This window comes from Carcharodon carcharias, chromosome 13 (assembly GCF_017639515.1).
Source record: "Carcharodon carcharias isolate sCarCar2 chromosome 13, sCarCar2.pri, whole genome shotgun sequence".
NCBI lineage: Eukaryota > Metazoa > Chordata > Chondrichthyes > Lamniformes > Lamnidae > Carcharodon > Carcharodon carcharias.
The window spans coordinates 30,642,139-30,659,351 of NC_054479.1; the positions used below are offsets into that span (position 1 = coordinate 30,642,139).

At 42.2% G+C, this 17,213-nt stretch overlaps 3 protein-coding genes across 3 annotated transcripts in view; 1 reads left to right on the top strand and 2 right to left on the bottom strand.

The window, feature by feature from the left end:
• The window catches only part of LOC121285915 (coiled-coil domain-containing protein 157-like), a 49,602-nt gene extending 34,583 nt beyond the window's left edge, over nucleotides 1-15,019 (bottom strand). Inside the window, exons 1-2 of the mRNA XM_041202857.1 lie at nucleotides 14,643-15,019; nucleotides 232-309 (exon numbers count right to left, since the gene is read on the bottom strand). The gene's annotated coding sequence lies outside the window, so the exon portion shown is untranslated. The remainder of the gene's footprint in view (nucleotides 1-231; nucleotides 310-14,642) is intronic.
• Nucleotides 14,639-14,890, bottom strand: LOC121285916 (coiled-coil domain-containing protein 157-like). The gene has a single exon (XM_041202859.1). It carries the CDS (start codon nucleotides 14,888-14,890, stop codon nucleotides 14,639-14,641), a length of 252 nt encoding a protein of 83 aa, XP_041058793.1.
• Nucleotides 15,020-16,595: 1,576 nt separating the features above from the next.
• The window catches only part of sf3a1 (splicing factor 3a, subunit 1), a 32,294-nt gene continuing 31,676 nt past the window's right edge, over nucleotides 16,596-17,213 (top strand). Inside the window, exon 1 of the mRNA XM_041202854.1 lies at nucleotides 16,596-16,898. Coding sequence (XP_041058788.1) covers nucleotides 16,845-16,898 — 54 coding nt within the window. The 5' untranslated portion in view covers nucleotides 16,596-16,844. The remainder of the gene's footprint in view (nucleotides 16,899-17,213) is intronic.

A 17,213-nucleotide genomic window follows, 5' to 3' on the forward strand; every position in this document is an offset into this window, starting at 1 on the left:
AAGGCAGCAGCTCACCACCATCTTCTCAGGGGCAATTAGGAATGGGCAATAATTGCTCGCCTAGCCAGCGACGCTTAACACACCATGAAAGAATAGATTTTAAAAACTGAATATTTCTTAAGTTCCATTTTCCTCTGCTCCCTCACAACCTGCCTAACCAACCACAACTAAACCAGAACTCAATCCCCAAAAGATGAATGAAGTGCCAGAAAGAGTGTATTCCAGGCTTACCAAGGTCTCTTATGAGTACATGCTGCCCTTTGACTTCCTCCTTCAGGATTGATAGTTTCTCTTCTAATGTAGCACTTCCTAAAACAGAGTTACAGAATTAACAACAAAAAGCCAAGGAAAATAGCTCTCAGCTTTTCACACCCCAGCTCTGCCCCATTGAACACAATGACTGAAAGGGGAAGTACTCTTATTTCATGAGTGGAGGATTTTGGTGATCAAATTTTTAAATAAGTTCAAAGATAGCTGAAAATGGTTTTAAAAATAAGATAGGAAAGCAAAATACTGCACCTATCGAAAACCTGAAATAAAAACAGAAACTGCTGGAAATACTCAGCAGGTCAGGCATCATCTGTGGAAAGAAAACAGAATTAACTTTTCAGGTCAATGATCCTTCATCAGAATTGGAAAAAGTTAGAGATGTAATAGGTTTTCAGCAAGTACAGCAGACAGAGAAAACAGGAAGGGAGCAAAGAACAAAAGGGAAGATCCATAATAGGGTGAAAGGGATGACTGATTAAATAAAAATATAATACGCTTTAAGTCATGGAGACTTGCCCTGTGCAGTTCAATAATGAATGAATGTATATCCTTAGCATGAATGCCAAATGATGCCTACATCATTGAAAAATATATTTTGTTTCCTAGTAAGTGTGCCATGTGAAATTCAGATTACCTTTCCTGAGCATCTCTTTATCACGCTCAAGTTTTGTTACTGTCTCAGAATTATTTCTGTTAATCTCCTCCATTTGTTTGTCAAACTCTTTTATCTTCAAGTTTTGCTGTTCTTTTTTCTTTTCAAGTTCTTTATTAAAATTATCTATTTTGTTTTGCATTTGACTTTGCTGCTCTGTTGTGGCCTGTAGCTCAGCTTTTAGTGGACTAATGCTGCTCATGAGCTCAGTGAGATGTTTATTTATTCGTGCCAGGTCTTTGCTCTGTTCAGAGGCCCAATAGGCCACATCAGTTGCTGTCATCATTCCATTGCCCAGGGTTTCTTTCACCACTTCCTGAAACCTGCTCAGAGCCGATGGGATATTCTGGTTTTGGCAAATGCTGATAATGAAATTGCTGACCTTTTTAAGGGTCGCTTGTGTGCAAGCACAGGCATCACAAGGTACAAGAGCTGATTCCACTGTCTGTGAACCAATGTTCCGAGTATCCATGGCTATACTAGGAGAGTTTCTTAGTGCTTCACCTAATCCAATGTGTGCGGGTGTAGCAGAGACTTGTGACCGAGTCATTCCTGTAGGTTTGATGCTACTGGGGAGTGACGATGAGTTACAAGGTACGGATGAACAATTCTTCAACCTCTCAATCTCTACCTTGGAATTAATCAGGTCACTTTGCAGTTTAGAAAGATCTGCTGCCATCAACTTTTTCTATTAAAATAAGAATACAATTCAACAGATTAAATAATCTGCTTTGTTGGGTGCAATATGTGCTGTTCAAATGTAACAAGTAAACTGTAACAAGTGCATAAAACAGGATTTTGATATAGGGCAGGTGCTAATGTATCATTATTTGTGGCAAAATTTCTGTAAAATAGCAAAGCAAGATTGTTTTTAAATTTCAAAGTAGAGTTTTTAAACCTACCAGTGTAATAAACCTAACAAAACCTTCCTGAAAAGACATCCTTGAAGTTTGCTAAGTAACCCTACCTTGGGAACTCCTCTTCCACCAAGAAGTGTTGGCTGGAGCTTGTTTACTATTTCCAGCGTCCAGATCAAATTCAAACAACTGCAACTCTTCCCAAGTTGTCAGGTTGCCATTAGATAGGTGCTGTCATAGGACACACAGTAGATTCATTGAATTGGGGTTGATTCCAAGATGATCTTCCGACCTCATAACCATGTAATCACTAACACAAGCCTATTTGGACCTCTTTGCCATCGTCCAACTCCGCCCCTGCATCGACTCATCTGCTGTCGAAACCCTCAGTCATGCCTTTACTACCTCTGGACTTGATTATTCTAATGCACTTCTGGCTGACCTCCCACTGTAAATTTGAAGTCATCCAAAACTTTGCTGCTTGTGCTCTTACTTGCATCAAGGCCCATTCATCCATCATTCCTGTCCTTGATGGCCTATATTGATTTTCCATCAAGCAACTCATCAATTTTAAGATTCTCACCCTTGTTTTAAGATCCTCTAGGGCCTTTCCTTACCCTACTGATGTAATCGCCTTCAGCCCCACACCTCTCAGAGATATCTATGTTCCTTGAATTCTGACCTGCTAAGCATTCTTGATTTTGATCGCTTCACCATTGGTGGCCAGGCCCTAAGCTCTGGAACTCCCTCCCTAAACGTCTTTGCCTCTCCACGTCTCTTTCCTCCTTTAAGACACTCCTAAAGAAATACTAATCTTTTGACTAAGCTTTTGGGCATTTGTCTAATCTTTTCTTAAGTAGCGCGGTGTCAAATTTTGCTTTATAATGCCTCTGTGAAGAATGTTGGAATGTTTTATTACATTAAATGTGATATATAAATAAGAGTTCTTGTTGTTATAATTCCCATGGCAGCTTGGGTAGAATGGAACTTGCTGAAATTTAATGTGGACACTGGGAATGGGTGACCAACCATCCAGGATTGTCCCGAATTTGGCTTCACATTCCAGGCCTGGGCTTCCTGGGATGCCACATCCCAGATTCCTCCTGGAAGTGAGTGAGGAAACTGTTCAATGTGTCTGTGCATGCGCACTATTTTGATGTGCATGTGCAGTCCAGAGGCGGCACAGTGTGAATGTGCAGACATTCAGCCACGATGGAGCAGCAGCACTGCCCAGCACTCTCCTGTGAGAGATGTCCAGACTCGGCAGCTGGGTAGTTGAGGATTCTTGTTGAGGGGTGGTTGAGGATTCTTGCTGGGGGGCAGTTTTGTCCTGGCCTGAATGGAGGACGGAGGGTCTGAGCAGGGCATTATAGTGGTTCACCCCGCCCCCCGCCCGAGCCCTCAGGTCTCATCAGCAACTCCCTCCCCCAACTTAGGAAGACAAATAGTATGTTGGCCTTCATCGCAAGGGGATTTGAGTACAGAAGGTGTCTTGCTGCAATTGTATAGAGACTTGGTGAGTCCACACCTGGAGTGTTGTGTAGTTTTGGTCTGCTTATCTAAGGAAGGATATACTTGTCATAGAGGGAGTGCAATAGATTCACCAGACTAATCCCTGGGAAGGTGGGATTGTCTTATGAGGAGAGATTGAGGAAACTGGGCCTGTATTCTCTAGGGTTTTAAAGAATGAGAGGTGATCTTATTGAAACTTACAAAATTCTTACAGGGTGTGACAGGGTAGATGTGAATAGGATGTTTCCCCTGGCTGGTGAATCTAGAACCAGGGAACACAGTCTCAGAATAAGGGGCAGGCTATGTAAGACTGAGATGAGGAGTAATTTCTCACTCGGAGAGTGGTGAATCTTTAGAATTTTCTACCCCAGGGGGCTGTGGAAGCTCAATCATTGAGCATGCTCAAGAGAGAAATCAATAGATTTGATACTAATAACATGAAGAGATATGAGGATAGGGTGGGAAAGAGGCATTGAGGTAGATGATCAGCCATGGTCTAAATGAACAACACAGCAAGCTTGATGGGCCAAATAGCCTACTCCTACATTCCTACTTCTCTGGCAGTCTCCCACATTTTCTTGGCCAGAGCTGGTCAACCTGACTGGAAATGGTGAACAAATTTCTGATGAAAGAGGAGTTGTCCAGATGGAGTTACTGGACAGACTTCAAGGATGCTTTTCAGAATATTGTGGATTCAATTTTACTCCAGAGACCTCACCACATTATTTAGGCTGAAACTTCAGTGCAACACTGAGGGAGGTCTGTATTGTTGGATGTGTCATCTTTCAGTTAAAATGTTAAACTGAGGTCCTGTCTGTCCTCTCAGGTAGGTGTAAATGATCCCATGGCACTATTTTGAAGAAGAGTTTTCCCTAGTGTCCTGGCCAATATTTATCCTTTAACCAACATCATTAAAACAGCAAATCAGCTGTTGCGTTTCCCTGCATTACAACAGTGACTACACTTCCGAAAACTTAATTTGTACTTTGGGATGTCCTGAGGCTGTGAGAGGTGCTATCTAAATGCAAGTCTTTGTTCTTTTACCCACACAACTTGTCAACAACAGCTGAAAAATTCTACACCCAGATTGTTGGACAGGCTTATTCAGAGGTATGGGAGGAGATCTCCCTGCAGGCATTTCTAACATTAAACATCCTCTTTTCAGAATTATACCTATTTTTAGATATTTTTGTTGTAAATGTTTTTAGTTACATGCTCTAATCCAAACAAAGATGAAAAATGGTGGCTACATACAGTATTAAGAATTTATCTGAACGATCTGATTGGTTTGTTCTGTGATTCCAACTTGCTGAATTTTGAAAAATTGATTAATTTAATTGGATAGTTTTACAATCCTTGGTTGCTGTTGATTGGTACTTTTTCAGTCTGTTTAGTGACTAGGACTGTCTTTAATTGTCAACTGAGTAAAATATTAAAAAAGTTTAAACAATTCAGATTACAAAGCATTTAAATTGCATTTCTTTGTCTCTGCCTGTTTAATTTTAGTATTATGCTTTCAAACAAGGAAGTAAAAGCAGAGCAGTTTTACAAATGTAGTGAAAATGAATTCTAAATATTGTGAGCCCTGTACCTACCTGTTGGTGGAGGGTCCCAAGTTTGAGCAAACTGTTCCAGTATTTCTTCACCACCAGGCCAACAGACATGGATGGACCTACTGACTTGGAAATAGGGATACTCTGCTCCTTCGTAAGAATGTCAACATAGTGTGTGAAACTCTGCAGTAGTAACACCAGTCTGACAGAAAGAAGTACAAGGTTTACATGGAATAGTAATCACTGTTAACTCTTTATGCCGACTCCAGTATAATTCCATTTTAACATTTGAAGTTTCAAAGCTTTTATAAAACTAGTATTTTGCATATATGAGAGAATTTATTACAAATTACACAGCAGTTCACTTTGCAAAACTGGTTGTTGCAGAATTGTTTTATAATGATTGATGATTTGGCAAAGATGATGCCACATTGTTATCCTATTAATTAATTAGTTAACTAATTAATGTCTAATTACATATGCCCATTTTGTGATTTGCCAGTTTTCAGCTTTTCTTGTAGTTGCTAAGGTTCACTTGTTGGTTGTTATCTGTATTTAAAGCTTCCTACTGCAGGAGGCAATTTAGGTCTCAAAATCATTTAACGTGATTTATACAAGATGGCATTTACATTCCCCACAGATGGATGCGAATAAAGCTAATTAGTACACATTGATCTAGTCCATACAATGCTATATGTAAAGACCTCAACAGGGGAGGCAAGTCTAGGGGGTATATTTTCATTACAAATAAACCAACTCCGTCTATTTATAGAAGAAAATAATGAACTAATTTGTAAGGGCCTGATTTCAACACTAAGTGAATGGGTTTTGAATGAGTTAAATTGGACCCTAAATGTTGTCAATTTTTTTTCTAAAAGTCAATTTTCTTGCTGACATGGAATAGAGATTGATTGGTTATGCCTTTCTGGGGATGTCAGAAGCAGAGATCATCCCTTGTGTTGCCTCATTGCAAATAAGGCAAGAGACATGAGTTCAAAATGTCCTGAGAGTGCTTTGGCTAACCAACTGCCAGGAAACCATGCTATGAGTCAGAAAGTCTCCAATCCCAACTTGTAGCATGATTTTCATTGGTTTGGATGCCTCCGGAGTGACCTTCAAGTCTGAAGTCACATTCTCCAATGTTTCAATGGGGTGCTCTGTAAAGCATGGAGATGCTGTTCATAACTGGTATCAGCAAAGTAACTGAGTAGGCAATGCAGTAGTTTTTGATGGTTAAATGCTACCTTTATGTAAACTTGATGATCCCTCAGTCTCAAAGCTTGTTAAGCTGTGCCCAAGTTTTCTGAAATTAGTAAATGGGCTACATCCCTGCAGATAGGAAGGAAGAGAAATCCTGATCGGGCAGAAACTACTTATGCTGCTTTCTTAGCAGTTTGATTTAGAAACTCTTGAATATAGGCTCAAAAATTATTTTCATTATGAATTTTTTTGCTTTTGTGGATTTTTCTTGCAGCTCATTTGCTTTGAATATTCATTCTTCACATGCAAAGGCAAAACACTCTGAATGCTGGAAATCTGAGATATATACAGGCTGGTTGGGCAGCCGCTGTGCAGAGAGAAATAGACTTAAAAGGACACTGGGTTGAAACGTTCTCAGAACTGGATGATGCAGCAGATGTAACATGTCCTAAGCAGGCACACAGGCAGAGAAGTAGGGGAGGGGAAGAAAGAAAAAAAGAGAAGGTCCATGATAGGGTGGGAGGTTAAATGACAAAAGGGATGATGGCGCAAGGCAAAAGGAGGTGATAATTGGTTAAGTAAAGGATAAAAAGATGTGTTTATAGGAGCTGTAAATGCCAATAATAGAATCATTACCAGCATCTGCTGCCTGGAAAAAAATGTGAGCAGTAGTTATGACTTGAAATTGTTGAACTCAATTTTGAGACCAGTGGGTTATAAAGTGTCTAACTGAAACTTCCACTGTGCTTCACTGGGACACTGCAGCAGGCTGGGGACAGAGAGGTCAAAGTGGGAGTGGGATGCAGAATTACACTGGCAAATAACTGGAAGCTAAGGGTCATCATTGCACGCAATCGCCCAATCTGCATTTGATTTTACCAATGTAGAGGAAACTGCATTTGCAGCAGCGAATACGGTACATTAAATTGAACTAAGTAGAGGTAAACTGCTGTTTCATCTGGAAGGAGTGTTTGGGGGCCTTGGGCAATGGGAAGGGAGGAGGTGAAAGGCGTTATATCTCCTACATGGAAAGGGAGTGGTTGTTAGGAGTGGCGGGAGAGTGGACCAGGATGTCACCTTCGAATGATGACAGAGGAGGGGGAAGGAAGATGTGTTGGGCGGTGGCATTGCTTTGGAGGTGGTGGAAATGACGGAATATGATCCGTTGAATGTGGAGGCTGGTGGGGTGAAAGATGAGGACAAGAGGAACCCTACTGTGGTTCTCGCTAGGTGGGAGAGGAAAGGGGTGAGGGCAGAAGTAGTGACGGTATTAAAAAGGTGCCCGTCCCTTTTCCCAGTCATCGACCTGAAACATGAACTCTGTTTCTCTCTTCACAGATGTTGCCTGAGTTGCTGAGTATTTTTCAGAATCATGATATTGTTAACCCATCAAGTAGTGCTGTGTTTCTTCTTTATTTAATCTGGTGCTGATGTTTGTCCTGTGACATTGGACAACCTCAACTCAGCTAAAAAAAAGGAATCTTTCAAAATGCAGTGGTGCCATCTGGTGGTCAAGGTAGACATTTCTACTGTAATACTATCAGGAACACAGTAAAAATAACTTGTATTTCTATAGCATTTTAAATGCAGAAAATGTCCCAAAGTGTTTCACGGAGGTGAAATATACAGAAATCACGAGTAAAAGAGTTAGGAGAGAAGACCGAAAATGGGATTTAAAATATAGGTTTCACAGTGGGCAGCAAAGGGCAATGCAGAGGGATTTAGGAAATGAATTCCAAGAGAGAAAGGACAAGTCATCTTGGCCACCTACAATGCAGAGGATGGAGGAAAAATTGCACAGATACTGAGTTGAGGGGCCAAAGGGCACAAGCTTGGATATAGGGCTGGAGAGGTTGCAGTGATAGGGTGACTATAAGGAATGTATTACAATGTAGGATAGAGAGGAAATGAATCCGATAAGGGCATGCATAATAGACGAGCTGCATTTCAATGTGGGAAAGAATGTAGGCAATGGAGTTTTGAATGAGTTATGAGTTTGTTTAGGAAGGAATTTGGGAAGATGCCAACAAGTGCATTGGAGAAATTGATTCCAGAAGTAACAGAAGTGCAGAAACAGTGCTGGAATGAAGATTGCACAGAGATGGGTGTTGCTTCAGAAATGGAAGTAAGCATGCTTGGTAATGGATATGTGATTTGAAGCTCAGCTTGCAGCTGAATAGGACACTTAGATTGTAAATTATTTGATTCAATCTAAACAAGCAACCAGGAATGGGGATGGTGTAAGGGTACATGAATTTTGGCAACAACTTAATAATATGGCTCCAGTCTTCCTAATGGTCAACTGGAAGAAATACTGACTCATTGTCAGAGAAGCAATGCTGAGGGGATTTTAGAGTTAAGGATGGTGATGAAGGAGTCGAACTGGGTGTCATCAACATATATGTGCCAAAAGTTAATTCATTCGGGATGGCATGTATACGAGGAAAAGCAGAGTATAAAGGGGACCTTAGAGGAAGGGCCAAGAGGAGAACACAAGGGTGGTACCATAGGTGGTAAAATTTGTAATAAATTCGCAAAATGATGTTGCTTCACAAAAAGTTGCAATTTAATAAGATAAAAGCAAAAAACTGCGGTCCGCTTTGCAGAACACCTGCGATCTGTCCGCAAGAATGACCCAAACCTCCCTGTCGCTTGCCATTTCAACACTCCACCCTGCCCTCTTGCCCACATGTCTGTTCTTGGCTTGCTGCATTGTTCCAGTGAAGCCCAACGCAAACTGGAGGAACAGCACCTCATCTTCGGACCATGCACTTTACAGCCTTCCGGACTGAATATTGAATTCAACAACTTTAGATCTTGAACTCCCTCCTCCATCCCCACCCCCTTTCTGTTTCTTCCCCCTTCCTTTTGTTTTTTCCAATCATTTATATAGATTTTTCTTTTCCCACCTATTTCCATTATTTTTAAATCTTTTATGCCCTGCTAGCCTTTCCACCCCACCCCCACTAGAACTTTATCAACAGTGCCCTACATCCATTCTTAATTAGCACATTCGTTTAGATAACATCACCATCTTCAACGCCTCTGTGTTCTTTTGTTCTTTTGTCTGTGACATCTTTTGATTATCTGCTCCTATCACTGCTTGCTTGTCCCTACAACCACACACACACACACACACCCACCCCCACCTTAAACCAGCTTATATTTCACCCCTTTCCTAAGATTCACTCAGTTATGTTGAAGGGTCATGAGGACTCGAAACGTCAACTCTTTTCTTCTCCGCCGATGCTGCCAGACCTGCTGAGCTTTTCCAGGTAATTCTGTTTTTGTTTTGCAATTTAATAAGTAAAGCCAGCTACTTTTCTTCAAGGTATTGTTTTAAGTAGTTACAGGTGTTTTAAACAGTGAAAACATTTCTCAAGATCTTTAAGTATCGATTCCTTAATGTGCTTGAAAACATTAACCAAGAAATAACTAATTCTTTGTCCCACTTCCTGCAGGGATTGCTAATTAGTAAACATGAATAGCAACTCTTGCCAGTTCTCCACTCCCATACCAGAACTGCTGCACTTGCCACTGTCCCAGCTGATATCTGCTAATTCAGCACAGAATAGGGATCAAACTGGAATCTTCTTGGTCCACATGGTTCATCTACTATTTACTATCTGCCTTAACAGCTCAGCCATCGAGGGACCCACTACTAAGTATATGCTCAATAACATTTTAAAATAATCTTTGAACAAATGTGTCAGGAGTCAACTGTCGTGTACACATCCTTATAAATATTTACAGCTTGGAGAGTTATTATAAACACAACTAATTACACTGTCTAGAACAATTCCCATTGGAAATCTGCTTAATCAAAAGATAAAGGTGTACTCTTGACTTCCTCAGAATACTTTTTTTTTAAACAGACTCATCTCTACCAACAAGCTGCAAGGTTAAAATTAGTTATACTGCAGAATATGTATTCTGGGATTGTGGAGATAAATAATACAAGTCAAATGTCAAAAACCATAATCACATTTTTAAAGGCAATTCTTGTCACCACCAACCATACTAGCTCTTGACAAAACTTCTACTAATAACCATGTGTGAACAGAAATTATGGTAATCACTAATGTTAACAAACACAAGTGTGACAATTTATTTCACACAGGTTTGAGAATGTCACAGCTGCACCACACATGTTCTTGTTCCATGAAATCAAGAGGCAATCTACCCATTGTCTTAAGAATGAAGCTCAGCAAGACCCAGGTAATGGGTCCCAACACAAATTCAAAACCTTTTGCAAATCAAGGTTAAAAACAACTGCAAACACATTTGGAGTGAGTGCATCTGTGTGATCAAATCAGAAACCTTTTCTTTATATTGCTATTTCATTGACCAAAAATTCTTATCACCCATGAACACCAAAGTAAAATGCCCACTGATGGCATTTTAAAAATTAAAGCCTTTTTTAAAGAGAGATAACATTTTTCTGATCAAAATAACAAATGAGAAAGTCATGTAAGAGAATAGCTATATGGGATCAGTACTTTGAATTTGTTTTAGGACCACATTATATATACAATGATGTTTGTGATCTATAATTTGATGTCATTTTATTCCACTAACGATCCTGACTAAGTTAATTCATAAACAAAAACAGCTGGAAAAACTCAACAGGTCTGACAGCATCTGCGGGGGGGGGGGGGGGGGGGGGGGGGGGGGGGGGAGACAGGTAAAGCTGGATAGAGGGCCAGTGATAGGTGGAGGCAAAGAAGAGATTGCCAAAGATGTCATACACAAAAGGACAAAGGGGTGTTGACGGTGGTGGTATTATCAAAGAAATGTGCTAATGGTGACATTAAGGGTAGAAAGCAGGACAAACAAGTGGCAGATGGCCCTAGTGGGCATGGAGTGGGGGGGGAAGGGATCAAAATGGGTCTAAAGGTGGAGATAAAACAATAGTTTTAAAAATAGGTGGGAAAAGAAAAATATATTTAAAAAATATAAATTATTGGAAAAAGGGGGATCGGAAAGGGGGTGGGGATGGAGGATAGAGTTCATGATCTGAAGTTATTGAACTCAATGTTAAGTCCGGAAGGCTGTAGAGTGCCTAGTCGGAAGATGAGGTGCTGTTCCTTCAGTTTGCGTTGAGCTTCACTGGAACATTGCAGCAGGCCAAGGACGGACATGTGGGCTCGAAAGCAGGGTGGTGCGGTCAAATGGCAAGCGACAGGGAGGTTTGGGTCATGGTTGCGGACAGCCCGAAGGTGTTCCGCAAAGCGGTCACCCAGTCTGCGTTTGGTCTCTCCAACTTAGAGACAGCACTGAGAGCAGCGAATACCGTAGACTAAATTGAGGGAAGTGCACGTGAAATGCTGTTTCACTTGAAAGGAGTGTTTGGGCCCTTGGACGATGAGGAGGGTGGAAGTAAAGGGGCAGGTGTAACACCTTCGGCAGTTGCATGGGCAGGTGCCGTGGGTGGGGGTTGATAGAGGAGTGGACCAGGGTGTCCAGGAGGGAACAATCCCTGCGGAATGCCGCCAGGGGGGTAAAGGAAAGATGTGTTTGGTGGTGGCATCATGCTGGAGTTGGCGGAAATGGCGGAGGATGATCCTTTGAATGCGAAGGCTGGTGGGGTGATAAGTGAGGACAAGGGAGACCCTATCATGATTCTGGGAGGGAGAGGAATGAGTGGGGGCGAATGAGCAGGAGATGGGCCGGACACGGTTAAGGGCCCTGTCAACTACCATAGGTGGAAAACCTCGGTTAAGGAAGAAGGAAGACATGTCAGAGGAACTGTTTTGGAAACTGGCATTTTCAGAACAGATGCGACGGAACTGAGAGAATGGGATGGAGTCCTTAGAGGAAGTGGGGTGTGAGGAGTTGTAGTCGAGGTATCTGCGGGAGTCGGTAGGCTTGGAATGAATATTGGTGGACAGTCTATCATCAGAAATTGAGATAGAGAGGTCAAGGAAGGGGAGGGAAGTGCCAGTGATGGACCACGTGAAAATGATGGAGGGGTTGAAATTGGAAGCAAAATTAATAAATTTATCCAGGTCCAGACGAGAGCATGAAGCGGCACCGAAGCAGTCATCAATGTACCGGGGAAAGAGTTGTGGGAGGGGGTTCTGAGTAGGACTGGAACAAGGAATGTTCCACGTGCCCCATAAAGAGGCAGGCATAACTGGGGCCCATACGGGTACCCATAGCTACACCTTTTATTTGGAGGAAGTGAGACGAGTTTAAGGAAAAATTGTTCAGTGAGAGAACGAGTTCAGACAGACGGAGGAGAGTAGTGGTCGATGGGAATTGTTCGAGCAGAAAGTGTTATACCTGCCCCTTTACTTCCCCCCACTCCTCATCGTCCAAGGGCCCAAACACTCCTTTCAAGTGAAGCAGCACTTCACTTGCACTTCCCTCAATTTAGTCAAATGCATTCGCTGCTCCCAATGCCGTCTCCTCTACATCGGAGAGGCCAAACGCAGACAGGGTGACTGCTTTGCGGAACACCTTCCATCTGTCTGCAAGCATGACCCAGACCTCCCTGTTACTTGCCATTTGAACACACCACCCTGCTCTCAAGCCCACATGTCTGTCCTTGGCCTTCTGCCTGTGAAGCTCAACGCAAACTGGAGGAACAGCACCTCATCTTTCGACTAGGCACTCTGCAGCCTTCCGGACTTAACATTGAGTTCAACAACTTCAGATCATGAACTCTCTCCTCCATCCCCACCGCCTTTCCGATCCCCCTTTTTCCAAAAATTTATATTTTTTAAATATACTTTTCTTTTCCCACCTATTTTTAAATCTATCGTTTTATCTCCACCTTTTAGCCCATTTCGATCCCTTCCCCCGACTCCACCCCCACTAGGGCCATCTGCCACTTGTTTGTCCTGCTTTCTACCCTTAATGTCATCATTAGCACATTTCTTTGATAAACCACCACTGTCAACACCCCTTTGTCCTTTTGTGAATGACATCTTTGGCAATCCCTTCTTTGCCTCCACCTGTCACTGGCCCTCTATCCAGCTTTAGCTGTTCCCCCCTCCCCCCAGTTTATATTTCACCACATTTCTATATTTCTTTAGTTCTGATGAAGAGTCATACAGACTCGAAACGTTAACTGTGTTTCTCTCTGCAGATGCTGTCAGACCTGCTGAGTTTTTCCAGCTATTTTTGTTTTTGTTTCAGATTTCCAGCATCTGCAGTATTTTGCTTTTATCTTAGGTTAATTCATAATTATGTCACGGCTCATTTTATGATTATCAGGCCTGTGCCTTCTCAAGGTCACAAGCTCCTGTTATGTTGTGTTTTCAGAAAGTTGTGTATTTTCTTAGTTTTGCTCTTCAAAATCAGTAGCTGAGACTCAAATGACACAGCACTGGCCTTCTGTACTGGTAAGCTTAGTAAACTCTGGCAGTACTGCTAGGCAGATAGCGAGTCTATAGGCTTCGCTCTGCCAGCCTTCATAATAGCTTTCTGCACTTAGTTAAGTGGGACCTGTCCTCATGGGAAGACAATGAGCACTCTGTGCCAGGAATAGAGCAACTCTACTACACGTGTAGAGTTTGCAATAGAAAAAGGGAAAAAATTTACATTTGTATAGCATCATTCACAACATCCCAAAGCTTTTCACATTCAATGAAGTACTGTTTCACTGTTGTGATGTAAGGAGATGCGGGAAACAATTTGTGCACAAAGTCCAACAAACAGCAATGAGATAAAATATCTTTTTTTAAGTGATGATGGTTGAAGCCAACTGTTGGCCAAGAGAACTCCCTGTACTTTATTGCCGAATGGTGCCATGCTTTTTTTGTGTCCACTTGGAAATTAAATGAGGCCTCAGTTTAATATCGCATTTGAAAGATGGCATCTCTGATAGTGCAGCACTTACTCAGTATTGCAATGAAGTGTTAGCCTAGACAACATGTTCAAATCTCAAGGGTTAGGCTTCATCTTAAGATCAGACACAGAGCTTATTATTGAGCTAAGGCTAAACCAATTCCGTAGCTTGATTTGAAGACTCTTAAAGGTGCTGATTTCTGTATGTAACCACTGCAGAAAAATCAACAAAGTCAATTGAGCAAAATAGTACTGCGAAGGACTGTACATTGTTTAATTCAAAGCAGATGCAATACCTGCACATGTTCCTTTTGCCTGCAGAGAACAGGTCCTTGTGTATGAATGTATGTAGCTTCCAGAAAGTGTAAGTGAGCCACATTGCGAGCCTGACCGATAATCTTGAATTGGTTGTTAGTGTAAGAAGTAAGAATTAAGAAATGAAAGGAGGTCATTTCCTGGTATATGGTGGAATCATTGTCATGGAGAAATCAAAGACGACTTGCCAACCTATCAGCACCCTTTTCTCATACAATATAAATTGTTGCTCCCTTTGAAATTTGACATTCTTGCCTCTGTCCTGATGAGTGCAAGATGAAAAGGTGTCTTTTTTTTTCAACAATACCATTATTAATGTAAAACTAAGGCACAAAAATAATGGGCTAAACTTGTTAGAAGGATGTAAATATCTGCTGACACTATATCCATGAGGAATTACAAAGTGTAAATCGGTTCTTTCTAGCATGAGTTCCAGTAAGCATGGTCAGTGCTTCCTGGAGAAAAGCCAAAGAGCAACTTGCATCTTACCTGTCAATCACCAATTCAAACAACACAATATGAGAATGTTGTGTATACTCTGGGTCATCTTCTACATAATCAAAACGTTTCAGCAAAGTAACAAGGTCCAAATCACATGATGTTTTATCTGGAAACTTCCATGATGGATAGCGAACTGCACCAACTCGTGAAAACACATCTATGATTATCCCTTGTACATCTGTGATATCCTTGCGCAAACAATCCAAACAGTTTTGATTTCCTAGAAGAAGTGTCATTTTGAAAGTCCTGAAATCAAGGCACTATACACATCTTCTTACAAACTTTTTGTTATAAATTCAAACTGCTATTTCTTCATAAAGTAACTGCCACCACAATAATTTAATAGCTCCACATTTGCAATTAATCTGTAAGAAACAGAAAATAATTAGATTAAGGATGCTGTTTCAACAGTTCATAAATAAGGAGTTTTAAATCCTAATTTAATGTAAATGGCACTTTGTTTACTTTGTCCTCCAATTATAAGATTTCTGCAACCAGATTAAAAATATGTTTCATAATGAACAAAATAATCTACAGATTCTGTGTAAGCATCAGTTCACACACATAGCACTACGATATTCAATGTTTTGGCAATTGCTGTCAAATGTTTTTACAGAAATGTATGTGAATCATAGTGATAATGTGAATACTTTCATGTTTCACACCAGTACTATGCATGACAAAACTATCTGCACAGTACACACTATTACTAATATTTCTATTTCATAAATAAAAAAATTGTGCACAGGTTTTGTTTTACGGATATTTTCGTGTTACTTTTAAATTATTGCACAAAGTTACTATACGTGTTTTGATGACAAAACATGACTAAATAAACTAATGGTACATGAATATGCAAATAACTTAAACCGTGCTTTATATGCAGAAATTCCCATCATTTCTTCAACAGAATGTTGTAACAAGATAAACACAAGTCTGCATCCTTCATTGAAAACAAAATATAGAAACAAAAGTAGCTTGGTCATTTTTGTATCATGTACTTAAAAAGCTCCCTCTTTACATTTTTTTCTGGAGCAATTGGGCAGGAAGGAAGGATGAAGGGATGAAGAAGGGAATTAGACAAGGCTCCTGCTTGTCCCAAAGCAATTGCTCTATTCGGAACTTGATCGCAGCAGGAGACTTTCAGCAGGACAGCGGAAATGCTTCAGGGAAGTCCTCAAAGCATCCCTGGAGGTTAAATGTACTCGCCGACTCATGGGACACCTTGGCTAGTGATCGACCAAAACAGAGAAGGCTCATTCGGGAAGGCACCGTACACATCGAGAGGCGAAGCTGAGGCGTCAGAGGTAGCACGCAAACCTCCAAACACCTCAACCCATCAGGCACCACCTGCCCCGCACCTGGCAGGGTCTGCAGGTCACGCACCAGGTTTATCAGCCATCTCAGAACCCACCCAACTGGAATGGAAGCAAGCCCCCATCCTCAATCCCGAGGGGCTGCCAAAGGAGGAGGAGGAGGAGAATCCGTTAATCCCTTGATTTGAAGGGGTTGTGTGGGGATGACGGAAAATGGGGACAGGACTGCGTTTGGGCTGCAATGTCCAGCATGGTTAACATGGAGCAGGAGTTGTTTGGGTTGAGGCGTCACACGGTGCCAGCAACGCCTTGAGGAGAGGGGACAGTCACACGGAATGTTCGGATTTTCAGTAGGAGCCAGTGTTCCCTTCCCCGTGGGCCGCTGTTATAAGGCTCTTTGCTCCGAACTGGAGGAACAACGAACCGTTCAATAGCTGCTGGGCCAAGCCCAGTACGTGACGGGAGCCGTGTTTACCTGCAGCCGGCCGACCGACCGTTAGTTTGAGAACGTGCTGTCATGGACGCACGTAGCGTGAGGTCTGCTTGCGCGTTTTACGTGCGTGACATTATCTCAAGACGTAAGGGCTGTGCCATGCAAACCAGGGTTCAGAAGAAAAAAGGACTCTCCCCATTCAGATATGACAAAAATAATATTATCAAATAAAAAACAGTAATCTTCAAATATCTTGTGATTGGAATCGCTAACCTAATTCAATGCGCGCTATGATGGAGGCCGAACCTCCCCCCCTCATCCCCCCCCTGTAATGAAGAGGCAGATGGTGCAGTCCACGGCCGCCATCTTGTTTACCCCGAGTTTTGTTGGCGGAGTTGAGGTGATTTGAAGCTTCCCCTCTGCTCCTCCGGGACCGGAGCCATGCCGGCCGGACCTGTGCAGGCCTTACCGCCACCTCAGGCCGAAACTAATCAGGTGAGTTTTAAAAAGAAAGGGGGAAATAAAAATTGGCACCGTCGTCACTCCTGCCGATGTAATGTGGCGCCCCCCCCCCCCCCCGCCAAGGCCTCCAGCTCACTGGCTGGGACTGGCAGTCGCACTCACCACCGCCGTCGCTTCCTCCACCACAAACCCCCGGTCGGCCTGGGAGCTCCGGACTCCGGGGCAGCGGCTATTATCCTGCCTCCCCCGCTGTAGTTCCCGCTGGTGATGCGAGCTGGACTGAGAAACAGTCCGATGGACACATGGTTAAAGACATACACGCATCGGGGGCTGTCCGTCTGATTTATC